This window comes from Pezoporus flaviventris, unplaced genomic scaffold (assembly GCF_033815535.1).
Source record: "Pezoporus flaviventris isolate CSIRO_AGI_PZ_B2104156 unplaced genomic scaffold, CSIRO_AGI_Pfla_v1 ptg000023l, whole genome shotgun sequence".
NCBI lineage: Eukaryota > Metazoa > Chordata > Aves > Psittaciformes > Psittacidae > Pezoporus > Pezoporus flaviventris.
The window spans coordinates 18,460,313-18,476,424 of NW_026892571.1; the positions used below are offsets into that span (position 1 = coordinate 18,460,313).

Consider the following 16,112-nt stretch of genomic DNA (forward strand, 5'->3'; position numbering starts at 1 on the left):
GGCAATAAGAAGCAGCGCTTTCATAATTGAATGGAAGGACAAGGGAGATTGTGGTTCATGATATTTCTGTCCTCCTGTACAGCCTCCTCGCATCAAGAGAAACAAAAGTGTAACTCAGCAATATTCAGGTTACAACCAACTCCCCAGGTACAGGCTGCATTTTCCTCTCTTACACTCCCCCAGTTAGTTTGTCAGTATTAGTCTGGTTTGTGTAAAGAAACTACAAAATGGTTTGGGGCAAAAGAAAGGGGTTTTCCTGGGACTCCTACAATACCCTTACAACAAAACAGCTCTTTTATTCTGGACCATCCTTTACTCGAGCAATCATCACAACTTACCAGATACATAACTTGCAATTTTGCTTAAAACTACGTGGAGGAGCTCACTTCTGCCTCCCAGGGGCTCTAGATTCTTGCATAATTACCCATGGCTCAGTATTTGTAAGAACAAGGCTATTGATAATGAGAAGCAAAACGCAGAGGACTCCAAGGAGTTATTGGCAGAACTCATGCTGCTAATGCTGAAAGGAAAAACAACGTAATGGCATCATTTTTAACCTTAAGCCATACAGTGTGTTTATACAACACTTGCTCATAAGCTAATCTAGCAGCATTTATTGGCACTTTCTTCTAGCCCACAGTAATGGGGAAAAGGATCAGGGTCTGAACTATCACAGGTGTTTTCAGATGTAGTCAAAGTAATTAAAGCTGTGGATTTTAGACATCTGCTTGGCATGCTCTTTCTGGAAATACAGAACTGTTGTCCAGGGCATGAATACTCTGGGTGATCATACTGAGAAACAGACTTTGAGAGGCTTGGAAAGCCATGATATCATGTGAAAACCCTGAAAAACTTCCTTTATGTGCACAGAAGAGTCTGAGTAAGGGGTGTTGTGGTGAGAATGCTGCAGGGATCAAGATTACTTTAGCCTACAGTGAATTCAAGTGGAGGGGAACTGTGCTCTTGTCAGTGTTTCCAGAAGCATTTGGCACACTGGTGAAGAACAACGTTTATGGATTAACAATCCATGAGCTGAACTGGAAACACTGGAAATCCAACCTATGTGCCACACAGCCTGAAACAGTAACCTCAAAATCCAGAATGCCAATATCCTCCTCTTGAGATAGTTTAGCTACAAAAAGGGTTTTTCTACCCTTGTATTCACGTAAGGCACCTATTCCTCTCCGCAAATCTGAAGCCACTAGAAGAAACACTGACTGAGATGAGCAATACTACAAAAGAACCACAATGAAATGGGAAGGACTGCAGTATGATAGTGGATATGTCTAGAGCAGCAACAGAGCAAGAGGCAGAATTAATTCCATGAATATAATGTGTTCTGCTCTTCCTGAGTCACATGTTTGTAAAATCTAAATGAACTGAAGAATTATCTTTACGGAGTCCTTGCAGAACAATGCCCAGAATAAGATGTAGTTGCTTGTACAAAATAATTTAATATGAAGTAACTGAGTCAGGTATTTACAAGCTTATTGCAAAGTATTCTACTAAATTCAAACAATGTATATGGCCAAGAAAACAGGGCCATTAATTACTGATTTGTAGCTGTGTTTCACCTCTTTCCACAGCAGCAGACAGTGTTTTCTTCTATCAGATCCTGCTGAAACCCAGAAGCCTCATCTGCGTTTACAGTAGATCCAGTTTTTGGTACTTGTAATAATATCTGGGGGGGGGGGAAAAGGTGGCAAGTTAAATGCTATCAGTAAGGGACACATTCTGGATTGTAAGAGCAAGTTGTATGGACAAGCTGGCTGGATGTTCAACAGACAGCTCTTGTTTGGCTGAAGGAATCTGAATCTTGTAGGTCAATTACCAGTGACAACAATGGTTTTGAGTATATGTACCCTCTTAATGGAAAAGAGGGTCATCCAGAAGACTCCTTGAGCAGATCTCCAGCATAAAAACCCCACCATCACCTTTCTGCAGTCTAATTCCCAATTCCCAGACTCCTCTAGAAAAGTATTAACAACCCCAAACCTGTTCTGGCACCACCACTTGCTGATTTCCAAAATCCACTTGCCTACAAGTACAACCTATGTTCTGTATTAGCACAATTCCCTTGGGCACATGGCGTAACACCCTTAATCCATGATCTCTACAGAAGCATCAGATGACTGTCATTAATACAAACACACACTTAAAAAGCACTTCTCTGCCTTCTAGATGCTGTATGTAACTCAATCTGTAACAAAGTGGGAGAGTATTTGGACCTAAGAGATGCAATTCCATCGAAAATGTGTGTATATTCAGTATGTTTAAAAGCTATTATGCCTATACAGCATCACTTTATTAAAGTAAAGCAGAGTAAATGACAAATACCTCTTGCAGGAAACTTGCAGACATTGTAAAAGAACTGCTTGAAACATAGGCAGACATATGCCATCCAGTGGCGCACCGAGAAACTTCAAGAGAGATCAGGGGGTTTTACCTCTGGTTGCAGTTAGATAGTTTGGTTCAGAGTTCTCATTTCTGTTTAATGAAAATCTAGGAAGTGAAGAAAGGAGCTTCCCCTCTGTTAAGGGTCTCAGGGGAAAAGAACAGAAACCTTTAGAGAGAACCTGGTACTCTCTAAAGAAAAATACACCCCATTACTTGAACAACTTTCGGGGGGGGAAATACTGGGTGCTAAAGAGCTGAATTTAGCTGAGCAAGATATGAAACACACCAAGGGCTGAAAGCTCAAGTCAGACGTATTCACCCTAGAAATAAGGCACAGGATAATAATTTATGAAACAAGCTGTTATCTTTTCTAGGGATTCTCCATACCAGCAGTGAAGCTCAAAGCTGTGTTTAGGAATAACTTGAAGAGGTGCAGATATTCCCAAAGTTATCTCGTGGCACATCCTGGCTTTAATCTAAGCTGATAAGATGGGCAGATTGTATGAATTCCTACACTAAAGATCCTCAGAAGAGAAAACATCAGTGTAGTTTGTTAGGGAAGCGCTGCTGCATGAGAACAAGTCAGAAACTGGAAGTTTTCAGTGTCTTTTACTCTTTAGCTTTGTGATTTTCCCAGATATTCAGCCTTGAAAACAACCCACCCAACCTTTAAACACTCAAATAGCCAGTGAGCACCAGTGACCTGTTTCTGTATGCTCTTACCTTCAGGCACTCCTTCGGGAAGGGAAAATGCTTTTGAGCTAACTGGGATTTGGCAAAGCCTGGGAGGCCTCTGGCACGGTGAAGTTCTAACAATGGAGCAGATTTCTTGTCTGGCACACAGAGGCTGAAAAGATAAATGATAGTTCATTCACACCGCTGTTCCCAGTGAAGAAATACTCTTCAAGCTTTCTTCTAGGGAAATTAAAAGATGACAGGCAGAAGACTTGCTTGGTTTTAATGAGTAAAAAGGAGTATCAGGATGCACACTCACATCTAGCTCTGCAGGCTGAGCACAACCAAGATTCTTCAAGGCTTTATTTTCCTCTTTGTTCAGCGAACTCCTGGAACTCCTTGGCTAAACAAAAACAGAAGAATTCAGTGTTAGTTTCAAATTCTCTGCAGTTTTAGTCCTCCAGCATTCCCCATGTACATAATACTACTTATAACAACTCCATTTAGAATCACTGATAGTTCTTTGGGTTTCAAATCTCAATTCCTGTCATTCACTTAAGCTTTCCAAACTGAGTTTACTGCAGGACAGAACACACACTTTTCAGGTCCCCTTCACAACTAGGGGATAAAGCACCTCCTACTACTTCTCATATTTGATTCTTGTGACGATTCACAACTCTCACTTCCATGCTGTGCCTTTTGCTCATGAGCAGGGCACAGTGGGGACACTTACCACCACAGCATCTGCCTCTTTGGCTGGCAGTTCTTCTGCAGTCAGCCCCGCTGATCTGGCTGACGTGTTTGCTGGCACATCAACCTGAGTGAACAACGATGCAGCTTCTTCTGATGTGTTAGTTTTCTCTCGTTTCTTACACTTCAGCCTTTTGGGTTTAGCAGTTTGAGTGTCAGGCTAAAGGGTGAAACAATTACATCTTGCGTTAGAAAGTGAATCTCTGTGGTCTGGTAAGCACTAATAAAGAGAGTCCCACTCATCCTCAAGCTCTACACAACTGATTCAGTACCACTGACACAGTCAGTCTGATAGATAGTGAGCTCAGGGGTACCCATGACTATTACTGCTGTCCAGAGGGAGAGGCAAGCTACAGCTTCACCCTCTGTGGGGCACCCCTTTCCAGGGAAAGGCTACACTTCCAGGTGGAGTTTCCACCTCTACAAGGAAGGAGCAAGTCATCTGTGCCACAACCTAGCTGATTTATTAAAGATCTTTCACCTTTCTTTCCAGTCCTAACGGTGAAGGATGGCGCATGCCAGTTTTTAGGACCGGAGTTCTCTCTCTTGCAGCTGTAATTCTACAGACTTTTTTCCCTGTGATAAATTGCCAACAAATGAATTAACTTTGAGACAAAAACCACAGCTACTCCAACATGTATCTTCCAGGATGGTTTTCAAAGAGGGATCATTCCAAAGCCACCCCTGCAAACACACTTCCTCCCTTCAATATAATCCTCATCTTCCTCTCCCTACCAACAGAGTTGCTTTGCTCCTCTCCCCTTCCTTATCAATCTTATGTTCAGCTGGCTATTTACTGCTGGACACACGTACTGTGGAAGCAGAGGAGCTACATAATCATAGCAGCCTGTGCCAGTGGCAGCTGCTATTACAGTCCAGATTAAGCAGGGACAAATTACGTGGTACCTGGGCCGCAGCCAGAATTGCATCAGTCACAGTTCAGAACTGTAGTTACATGAGGGACTCCTCACACTATTTGTGAAGCTGAATTAAGTTCAAGTAAGAAGCATGATACAGTTCTGCTCCTGGATAAGTTAAATAAGAAATGTTAATTTTCATTGAGCATCACAAGTGATTCAACGGAAAAGACGCAAGTTTGGGGCTTTTTTTGTTCTTAACACAATAATCAGAGCCAAGTCTTATTTACAGGAAAGACTTTCAATTCACACTTTCCCTTCTAGACACAACTGAGCTTAGCCTGTGCCAAGGGGACAAATGACTCAGTGGAAGCCTGCTCCTGGTATTTTGCTATCATTTCAGTTTGGGTAGAATATTCTGTTGTCTCACAGCTATTGCAACTGCTTCAGGTCACATTTTACCTGCCAGAGTAGTTGAAACACTCAGTGCTGAAGAGCTGTATTGGAAATTTGGTGGTCTCTTTCTAGGAGATGAGGAAGAAGAAAGAAAGTCAACAACTAATCTGAGGGAATATTAGCATTCAGAAAAAAACGCAATGTGTAAGGAAATCATAGGAAAATACAGCCTGAAAAGGGATAAAGCTTAGTTGTAAAAATACTGTTATTGAGGTACTTCATCACACTTTGTTATTTGACAGTTTATCATCAAGTCACACAGCTTATTCTGAAGATACTTGGTATTTGAGACACATTCACTAAAGTACTCAGCACTGAAGTGCATTAGGACAAAAGATGTTTGAGGAACATGCAGGGGAAAGTTAGGTTCACAAGAAAATTCAGATTGAATTGTGTAGAGATATGTAACATTAGGATTGGTATAAACGTGTTACGAATGGAAATGTTTGCATGGAAGACTGGAAACAGCAGTACAAGGGTTACAAGATATGATACCGTTGCTATAAAAACACTCAGGTTTTAATATCAGGGCCTGACGGCAGCACTGTGACAAGGCCAAGTGTAGAAGACCCTTCGCTGTGATAAAACCACACCACAGATGACTTGTCAACAGGAAACCTGGCATCCTAACAACAGGAGCGTGGCAACGGGGGCACAGCTATCGCATACACTATATTCTCCTTCTAGTAGACATGTCCTCTGAATAAAAACCCTGACAGCAGGCAGCAACCTGGTCCAAGGTTAAGGAAGGCTGGAGTCAAGCAAGATTCTGAAGCAAAGGAGCAAAGAGCAGAAAAGATCTGCCCAAGACCTAATTTTGTCCTGGGCAAGCACAGAACACCAGAGATTTAACAAGTTCCTGACAACAGGTACCCTTCATACTCTGCACTGCACAGGCAATCCTGGCCAGACCTGGGCACACACATCTTGCTGCCTGTGACTGAATAAATCTGACAGCAGAAGAGCAATGGGATAAAAGCAACTTGTTTGGGGATTCTGTAAATAAACCTCACCATAAAATCTTCCATAAAATCTATCACTGAGTTTTCTTACACTGATTTCCCTACACCTGCAAGACCAAAACAAAAGCTTCTAAGGCAAACTCTTACCTGGCTTAATGCACTGATTTCAAAGTTAGGGAGGACACAGGTAGCTAAAACTCAACAGAATCATTTGTAGGATCAGAGGCATATTCATATGGGCCTTTCTTTGAAATAGTATTCAAAAGAGAAAAACCGGAACATTTTGGTGCGTTAAAGAGCCCGTTTTGCAAATTACCTTCTAGTGCCCTGGCATTGAAAATCCTCCGGTACAGGTTCTAGAAAAACACAAAAGCTAAACTTTAAAAGAAACAGCCGAGCAGACAATGGTTTAGCACACACTGAAGAGCAAAGCAAAATACTAGAAGCAAACACAGACCACTAGCAGGGAGCTGGTCCCTATTTTGCAGACATGCCTTAAATGATCATTACATATTTAATACAAGTTCCTTGCACTGGAGTGAGATCTGTTTAGGTATATATTCTGAAGCACTACAGAAAAGAGTTACCTAATATTGCTGACAGATCTGAGATCTGTGGCATCTTATCTATGGCCACTGCTTTGCTGGAGTCCAGGAGAGTAGAGTTCCTGTACTTGCTGAAGTCCTCAGTGTGAAAATGACTTCTTTCTGGACATAAGAGAAGTAAGTGCAAGATTCTTATGTTGAAGTTCATTGAGTTATTAATTTGGAGGTGTTTGACTCTAAGCAGATTTGTTGTCACCCTCAATAAGCAGCTTGTGTCAACAGTGACTACTTAAAGCCTACAATATGCTTCAAATTACACCTCATGCACACCAGGTTGGAGGACCCAGGTATACACATCCCATCCCATGTTAAGCAAAGGTTGGCTTATAACAAAGATCTGACCTGGCGAGTCACACTAGGAAAGGCCACTAGTGTTTCTATTGTAGGCAGTCCCCCCACATCATTTTTTACATCAAATAAAGCTCAAAGAGGCAGAAGTCTCACCTGAATCATCATCTCTGAATATTTCAGGGGACGGGCAACTGTTCAGGTTGTCGCTAGCACCTGTGTTACAATCTACAGTTGAATCTACATCTAAACACTCTAGGAGACAGGTTGTGACACCTGTGGGAAGAGTCATTCCTGTACCTAGAGACAGACAGAACAGGCTGCTATCAAAAAAAGAACAAGTACCATCTTGTACAAGCCACCAAGATTTCCTTACGTAAGATTCATCCCTGTAATGACATTGTCAAGTCAGTTTCTTATACTGATTCATAATACAGTTGAAGAAACAAATAAACAAAAGGCATCCTGAAGCCCAGTTTACACTGCCATAAGCTAACAGAAGACATCTTCCTTGTGCAAAGCTCACTTGAAATACCAGAAGAATTTACCTTCATCAGGTAACTCCTAGGCAGATCTATTTCCAGAAGGACAAACTATTTAGGCATAAGCTTTTAAAAATGCAGCTTTGAGTAAACTAAAGAAGTCATGGTCACAATTCGTTCTGTCAATATTAAACCAGGATCATGTGGTTTTCAGCAAGTTGGGCTCAAGTCTCAAGTCTTGTGAGCCTTCCATCCTGCTTGTGTTGCCTACAATCAATTCATGTCTCTGCCCATGGCAGGGGGGTTGGAACTGGAGGAGCGTTAAGGTCCTTTCAAACCCAAACCATTCTGTGATTCTATTCTATGATTCTAAGCCACATGCCACAAGAAGAAGCAGAAGTCCAGCCAGTGGTCTCAAAACCTTTACCTTCTAACATCACAGTTAGAACCAGTGCAGGAACAGCACACCAGTGCTTTTATAGACATATAGTTAAAAATATATAATGAATGTTACATTTAGGTTTATACAGATATAAAACTATTTAAGAATACAATGCATTGCCATTATACTCACTCGAAGTCACGTCAGCATTTTTCAAACTGTCTTTACTTTCATTGTTGATTGTCAGGGACTCCTAAAATTAAATACCCAATGTAAATAACTGGTGGGCTCCAAATAAAAGCCACTGTTATAAAGAAAACAGTTTCACAGCAGTATCATTTGAGCCTTTTGCTGTAGCAGATTTCAAACATCCCTGGTGAACTATTTTCTTGCCACTGCGGTATTGACTCTCCTGTAACAGCTCCACTCAGGCACCTCACTTTGTTCCAGTTCTACTAGCATGAGGAAGAGCACAACAGTAACTCACCAAAGGTCTGTGTCTGAACCAGGAGTGAGCAACTCCCTGGAATCACATTCTAATGAGGTGTCTGCCACACAACACAATTGCTACAGCCTTTCCTCATTAAGGATAATTAGTTTTGTGTTTTCCCACGTTACCAATAGCTCCAACCACTTTCATTCTGGCCAAAGACACAGGCAAATATCACCAAGATACAGGACCAAGTTCACACATTCATCACACACACATGTAATTCCTCTCTGCTTGATGAGAAAAAGAATTTAGCATGTCACGTCTTTGATTTATTCTCCATAAGTTACTAGCAGATAAAGAGCAAGGCAGGATGCTCACCTTCAGCGGTACACTGCTTTCTTCAGCTGCCTCTTCTCTTTTATCTGGGTCTGTTGTTTCTTTGACATTCACTTGATTGCTGCAGTTGAAGAACAGAGCTAAGCTCAATACACAGAGCTACTCTACAGAAACTACAACATCACTTCAGGGGGTGCAACAAATAGTCTGAAAATCCTCCATTTACTGTGAATTCACACTCCCACAGGCCTCTCATGCAGGCAAGGCAATGTAAACACGCAGCTGGTGTTAATAATGGTGTGTCTGAATGAGCTCCAACAGACCTTGGGTTGCGCGAATCTCTCACTTGGGTGACTTCAAGGTTTTCTGTAATTTCGGGGAGGATTTTCACACGGGGCTTCCTCTTCGGGTCTAGAGAAGAGGAAGTATTGAGTTCAGTGCTTTTAGTGGATGATGATTTCTAATAGGGCACCTTTAGCTGTTCCCCTTTTCCATGCCCATCACAACTTTTGTCCCTACATCACAAGCGCTATAAAGGCTGAATTTGCTTTACTTTTACCCAAGCATTTTTCCAGGATATCAGCAAGACAAACCAAACCCAAACCAACAACCAGCCTCCATGATATAGTCCAGGTGCCTTAGAAACCTATTGATTAGAAGGAAAGAAAAGCACAAACACCTTGAAAGTGACCTTTATGAAAGCCCTTTTTGTTACCAACAGCTAAGCAGAGGAAACGGTCTCGTTTCCACATCAGCTCCCACTTCCTCCACGCTGCAAAGGCCACGGATCCCACCAGACCTCTTCCCAACCTCTCCCAGGAGCAGCTGGGATGACACTACTGGATGCCGAAGCAACGTTAACACCGCTATTGACGTGAACCTTCCCCGGAGGGAGGCTTAACGTGCCCGCCGTCCCTGCCCACCCCTCAGAGCGCCACGAAACCACCCGCACCACGAGGCCGAGGCCGTGCCCGCACCCGCCTTCACCCCGGCCCAGCCTGCTCGCTGCCGGTAAAGCGCTTACTGCCGGGCCTCGACCCGCGGGGGCTCCCGCTGTCGAAGAGGCGCCGCCGGCACCGCTGGGAGGCACCGGCCAGGCCGACGGCTCCGCCCGGCAGCGAGACCGGCCCCGGCAGCGGGGACAAGCGGCGCTTCTTCCGCGGTGCCTTCCCGCAGCGAGGCCGCTCCATCGCGGGCCGCGTCTCGCCGGCAGCCGCTGAGGACCGGGACGGACGCTCCTCAACAGCGGCAACCGGCGCCCCACGCCCCCAGCGCGCAGGCGCGGCTCGGCGGTACCCACGGCAGGCAGCAGGCGGCGCCACCTCCTCGCGGCGCCGGGCGGAGCGGCCGAAGGGAGCGGGCGATGCTCGGGGTGGGTCCGGCCCTTTGGGAGGGAGCGGGGCCCCTGCCTGGGCGTGTTAACGGCGGCTGGTGTGTGTGTGTGTGTTGTGTTTGTTGTGTGTTGTGTTGTGGTGTGTTTGTTGTGTTGATCGGAAAGTGAACGTCGTTGTTTTGTGCAGTGAACCTCATGGAGCTCGCCAGGGCCAAGCGCAAGCAAGGGGCTGGGGAGGACTGGATGGAGCAGCCCCGAGGAGAAGGACTCTGGGGTGTTGGTCGATGAGAAGCTGCGGGGGCTGCAGCCGCAGAGCGTGAGCAGCAGCTCAGGGAGGGAACCCTCCCACCCCTGCAGCCCTGATCCAGCGCTGGGGCAGCAGCACAAGAGGGACGTGGAGCTGCTGGAGCGAGGCCAGAGGAGGCCATGGGGATGCTGCGAGGGCTGGAGCAGCTCTGCTCTGGAGCCAGGCTGAGAGAGCTGGGCTGGGGCAGCCTGGAGAAGAGAAGGCTCCTGAAGGGGAGACCTGAGAGCAGCTCCAGTGCCTGAAGGGGCTGCAGGAAAGCTCCATGCACGCAGGGTGCAGTGCATGCCCCCTCCCTGTCGCTGGTTATCACTAATAGATCTGCCAACAGATGGGTTTTCTAATCCTACACCCTGCAATAGAAATCATGGATGTTATATTCCCCTTACCTATCAGATCCCATCCTTCAGCATAAGTTTATAGAGTTTATCTCATGGCTTCTGAGATAATTCTTTGGCATCACTAGCCTTATTTGAAGGGTGAGGTGCAAGCACACACAAACACTGGAGTAGAGACCAAATGCTTTTAAACTTTATTGTTTTAGACACATAGTCTGAAAAAATACTATGCATTCCCAATTGTCAATTCATATTAAACAAGCATATACATTTGGTTACATTATTATTGATCTGAAATAAAAAAAAGGAAACCATTACAGAAAGACTGCTGCATCTTCAGAGCACTTCGCAACAACTCGGTTTTGTTTGAGATTGCTAAAATCAATCTCAGGTCCCAATATTCCTTTGGTTGCTTTATAACGAGTGTTAATCTGATCAACCAACACGTCAGGTGTAGGCACGCGTCCTGCACTCCCATGGTGAGGCCAACGTGCTGGAGTGATAACGGGGTTTAGAAAAGAGCTTTTATTGTACCTCAGTCCATGAGAAAACCTTCAGAGAGGTCTGGAGAAGTGTGCCAGTTGAATTCCTTATAAAAGCCACCATTGATGGCTTGCTGATATTCATGCCGATATACCAAAGCTGAAAAACCCTTGATTACAGGTAAGACTGGGGGGGGATTGGGTTTACACAAGTGGAAAGGGTATGTTTTAACCCCTTCACTTCCAGCTGAAAATAGAGCAAGCAACACTTAGGAAACCACCTTGTTTGCTGCTTATACCTGTCTAAAATACATACCAAAAAGCTGAAATGAAGTGAAGGGCTTAAAAGGGCTCTGGATGCCTCAGAAAACATTTTATTTTGGAACAATTCCAGGGATCTAAACCTTTTTTCCCCTCCCCAGGCTACAAGCGTCCCGATTTCTCCTCCGGAAAGCACAGCCTCAGCATCGGCGTTGAACAGAAGCAAAAGCAGAGCAGAAACCACTGAATGTGCAAAGTACTGAAGAATGTTAATGCCAAGAAGCAAAGAGCTAATTCCTCTATTCTTTGGTTTTCCACAGACAAAACCAAAGTGAGCTAAAGATACAAAAAGTACACAGATAGAATTGCCTCTAAATAAAATGCTTTTCCCACTTTTCTGTAAGGCATCAAGAGGTCTTTAAGTAGTCTGTTACCATGCAAAAATAGTATATTCTTCCCCAGTTTACATTCATCTTGTAGCAGTTTATTTACATAGAGATCACCGGTTTGTGCTTGTAACACATGGAAAATAAACAATAGATTAAAAGAATCTAAGTGGTTTTTGTTTCGTTCCAGAAGATTTAAGTCAGGTTCTTTTCTGTTATGTGTAAAATGAAGAAGTTAATTTTGGAATTAGTTATCTTGAGGAATAGAACCTGTATCAGACAGCCCTGGGGGTTTCTCCTTGGTGGTCACAAGAAGTAGTTCAGTTTACAAGAGCTCAATGCAACATAAATATTCCTGGCATTTGAGCATGTTTGTGCCTAGCTCATGTGTTACGCCTGTTTTCAAGTTTTAATCTCATCATTATGCTTATAGCAAGAAAAAGTGACCTGCAGAGGAAAATCTGATTGCACAAGAAGTATTAAAGAGAGCTTCTAGTTGATTTATACAAGTGCTGAAAGTATTCACTCTTTTCGGTGTGACAGCACAAGTCCTCCCGGATTTCACATCATTCCAGTGTGGCCAAGTCTGTGTTTTTGCTTTCTTATTCCTTAGGTGTCCATATCTTTGGCTCTAGTGCATCTGACATTTTGCATCAAGTACCAAAAGTGGAGTAGAGATATATTCATTCAGCATTATAGATGTAAATGTATCAGCCATCTAAGCTGTCAATAAACTCACTGGGATCTTCTATACTAATAAAAGTCAGAGTTTAGTTGCCTAGAAAAGTGTGGTAAACTGGGAGAAAAGGAAATCAAATTACTGTGGTAGAAAAAGGTCAGTGGGAAATAGCTCTTTCGTACTTATTTAGATGACTTTTTAATTGCAATTATTTAGTTTTTAAAGTGTGTCCCATTAAAGCACACAGGAAATTGAACTGAAGCTAGTTCTTCGTCACTTTGAAGCAAGCGCAATGACTGTCTTTTGGCTGATACAAAAAGGAGATGAGCTAGACTCTGCAGAGCTAAAAAGCCTTTATGACTTGACCCAAAGAGCCACATTTCATACAGTAATTCCTACCCCATGTCGACGTGGCAGACACAGATTCCCCAGGGATGCTCTTGCTTCGTGCGCTGGTGAAGAACGAACGTACAATCCCGTCAGATCACCATGACGGAATTTCTTGCTCGCTTTGAACTGATATGAATCACTGCACTGGAATCCAATGAGGAATTGGGCGCAAAGAGGAATTCAGACAAATAAATACTTCCACATCTGATAAATCAAATCGCTCTGCTCTTTATATGAGTGATTATGCTAGCTGATATGCTTCCTTTGGATCATTTTGTTAGGAAATTACTGCAATAAATCAGTCGCCGGGTAACACTACGTCATTAATCCAATGTCTTTCATTTGGAAGCATGCAATGGAATTGTAGAGGGAAAGTAAGAGACCATTTAGAGTGAAAATTTGGGGCTTCAAAAGTGGATTCCAGTTTAAGAGAGAAAACAAGTGTGCTTTCACTGTCCTAGCAAAGCTCTAGCAGGCACAGCTCCATGCTAGTACGCACTGGTGCAACGAACAGCAGCTATTCAAATACACAGATACATTTAGGACCCTGTTTAGCAGAAAGAAGCCACCAACAGTCCAAGCATTCAAGCGACTTAACGTTGCAGTTTTCTTGTTGCTTTGTACCGTGCTTTCTCTCAGGAGAGGGCTCCAGTCTGCTCCTGTCCCACAGGGGACTTGCACCCTCTTCTAACAGCTGCCACTGGCTGTGCAATCTTAAGGTTTCATCCTGAAAACATGCTGTTTGTTCCATAGAGGTCACTGGAAGTGATGACAGTGGGAACTGAGGCTCCCAGGTGTCTGAGCTTAGAGTTGTTTTCTTCACAGGCCTTTCTACAGCCACATCCAGTGATGTACCGTTACCGTGCCACCATACATCAGCCAACAGAGCCTTTTGCCCATCGTCAGGGACTGCTGGAGCTGCATCTCTTCCATTCCTGGTCAACAGAAGGACATCTTCTCCCAGCCCAATTTGTTCTGCTAAGTCCCATTCAGAATCATAGAATGATTTGTGTTGGAAGGGACCTTAAAGCTCCTCCAGCTCCAACCCCTGCCACGGGCAGGGACCCCTTCCACTGGAGCAGCTTGCTCCAAGCCCCTGTGTCCAACCTGGCCTTGAGCACTGCCAGGGATGGGGCAGCCACAGCTTCTCTGGGCAGCCTGAATAATCACAGCCTGTACCTCATGCTCCATTCCTTTAGCACTGTTTCTGAAAGGGAATTAGTCCAACTGGACTACCCAGTATTAGCAGCATGTAAAGTAATAAATTAGGGATGAGGATTGGGGTTAATGTGAGCTCCCACAGAAAGCTGCCACAGTGCCAGTGGTGCTTTTGTAACCTTATCACTTGGAGTAGTTCAGATGTCCATGAGTGTTCTGAACTGAAGGAGGCCCTAATGCAAAATCAGCATGCCATGTATAAAACGAGTTCAGATGAAAAGAACGAAAGAGGGAACTGCATCCTACTGCTTCCCAACCTGTTCTTGTAATTTCAAGGTAATATTAATCCATTAGATGTAAATAGTAATAGTTCTTTTAAGTACAAAGAGCAGGAGATTGGTTCCTATTTGTGTTCTGGTTGTTAGGTCATTAATGATTAAATCAAATCAATGCAATTTATGTCCTGGAAAATACAAAAACTATCACTTAATATATAAACTAATATCCAGCTTGAAGTTCCAGATCAGGGAAAACAGACTTTCACCATCAATCACTGACTGTTTGAGGTAGACCACATTATTGAATTATCCACAATTTTAGCTTCTAATGTATTAGGTTATGTACAATCAGATATCAACAGACATACCTGAAATTTTCCTTATTTTAATTAAAAACGTTTGGAGTTATTAATAACGTAAGTTTCCATAATTTACTTGGTCATAGATTGAAATCTCTGTGTATTTTGTGGCAATTTAACATCATCCTTAGTGGTACCCTATTGTGTACACAGAGTAGAAAATAAACTGTATTACGCCTGATGGAAAAAAAGAAGGAAAGATGTGGTTAGTGGTGAAACCCTAGAACGATGAAAGGCTCAGATGTAAGATTCAGATGCTTATCGGTTTCAGCTGTGCCCTTCTGGCTCTGTACTTTTGAGGATTATTCTAATATTGCTATGAAGTCCATTATTCAGAAGGTTCTTCCCAGGATTTCAGATGGACACACTTGAATATAGCTCTTCTATTTGTTTCTTGAAGTAATCTCGCAGTTCTGGTCTCTTGGCCTTCAACGTCGGTGTCAACAAACCGTTTTGTACTGAGAACATATCAGAGTGAATGTAAATAGCTTTGACCTGTAATAAAAGAGAGATATTTATAGCAAAAATGACAGCATCACACTGAATAAGCCTAACTCCTTATGCCAGCCTCACCGTGTTACCTCCGCTTGTGCCCAGGGGACCCAGGATTTCCCTCACCTGCCCAAGTTTCCTGAGGTTCCACTGAATCCCTCCACCACCCCATCCTGCTCCCTGCCCTCATGCTTGTTTTCCTGCGTCCCACAGAAGGGAGCTCTCTTTGGCCTTGCAAAGTTACCGTGAAGCTTTGTAGGCACACAGGACGCATGGGTGATGATCCTCTTTAAGGATGGTGTTTTATTAGCTAATTAAAATGATATCAAATCATTCAGCCCAGGCAAACAGGGTTTGTTCCATGCTGCCCTGGTCGATGGGGGTCTCCCTGAGCACAGCAGGGAGCCTGGCAGTGAGGAGTGAGGGAGGCAGAAAAGGGCTGCATGACTGGCCATGGTCACTGATGTAAGGCAGAATCCCCCAGCCCTCTGCTGCTCTCCCGATTCCCCAAGCCAGACTGGTTTGCATTTTGTTCAGCTGGGAGTTGCAGGAACACAGAGTGAGGATCCATTTTTAAACTCCTATTGGATACGTGATTCCTTTTCCCCTGCAAGCACTGTGGTCCTGTTCCTCCCCCAGTGATGTCCTTCACAAAGCCGGTGTTGGTGCTACTAAAGCTGCACTGGCTGCTGGGTTCCAGAACCCAGAGCTGCCACTGTCAGGTCAGAGATCCACACTCAGGCCACTGGCACTGCAGGCAAGGACACAAATGCTAGAGTCTCTCTTCCATATAGAAGGGACCCTATCCCACACAAACATGAACCCTAGTATCTGGCTTTAAAGTTTGGGTTTAAGATTACATATTGCAACAAAGATCAAATTTTAAAGCCCTCTAATTTTGAAATGTGAAACTTCTGTTATAGCTGGAAGATGGCAAGGCTTTTACCCTACTTTGTAGTTTATTAATTGCAAACTCCTGGTAGAATAGATTACTTGAGGACATTCCATACCACGAGACCACAGCAGGCA

General features: G+C 43.8%; 2 protein-coding genes across 6 annotated transcripts in view; both read right to left on the reverse strand.

The window, feature by feature from the left end:
* Window positions 1-1,431: 1,431 nt before the first annotated feature.
* Window positions 1,432-9,813, reverse strand: MEIKIN (meiotic kinetochore factor). The gene is made up of 13 exons (XM_061457216.1): window positions 9,648-9,813; window positions 8,947-9,034; window positions 8,666-8,744; window positions 8,047-8,107; window positions 7,147-7,290; window positions 6,685-6,804; window positions 6,414-6,453; window positions 5,142-5,203; window positions 4,304-4,398; window positions 3,806-3,982; window positions 3,392-3,475; window positions 3,121-3,244; window positions 1,432-1,681 (listed from the first exon to the last, which is right to left on the reverse strand). The coding sequence occupies exons 1-13, from the start codon at window positions 9,811-9,813 to the stop codon at window positions 1,635-1,637; spliced, it is 1,287 nt and encodes a 428-aa protein (XP_061313200.1). The 3' UTR covers window positions 1,432-1,634.
* A 1,470-nt stretch (window positions 9,814-11,283) lies between these two features.
* The window catches only part of ACSL6 (acyl-CoA synthetase long chain family member 6), a 46,485-nt gene continuing 41,656 nt past the window's right edge, over window positions 11,284-16,112 (reverse strand). For all 5 annotated transcript variants that reach the window (XM_061457097.1, XM_061457096.1, XM_061457100.1 and 2 more), the window contains exon 21: window positions 11,284-15,086. In XM_061457097.1, coding sequence (XP_061313081.1) covers window positions 14,946-15,086 — 141 coding nt within the window. In that variant the 3' untranslated portion in view covers window positions 11,284-14,945. The remainder of the gene's footprint in view (window positions 15,087-16,112) is intronic.

Excerpts from the sequence above, each read along its gene's own strand:
- MEIKIN (XM_061457216.1), bottom strand. The coding sequence starts at position 9,813 with ATGGAGCGGCCTCGCTGCGGGAAGGCACCGCGGAAGAAGCGCCGCTTG. Across the intron at positions 4,399-5,141 it reads TGTTTCAACTACTCTGGCAG|GGAAAAAAGTCTGTAGAATT; the intron begins GTAAAATGTGAC and ends AATTTATCACAG. Across the intron at positions 1,682-3,120 it reads TCCCGAAGGAGTGCCTGAAG|ATATTATTACAAGTACCAAA; the intron begins GTAAGAGCATAC and ends CCCCCCCCCCAG.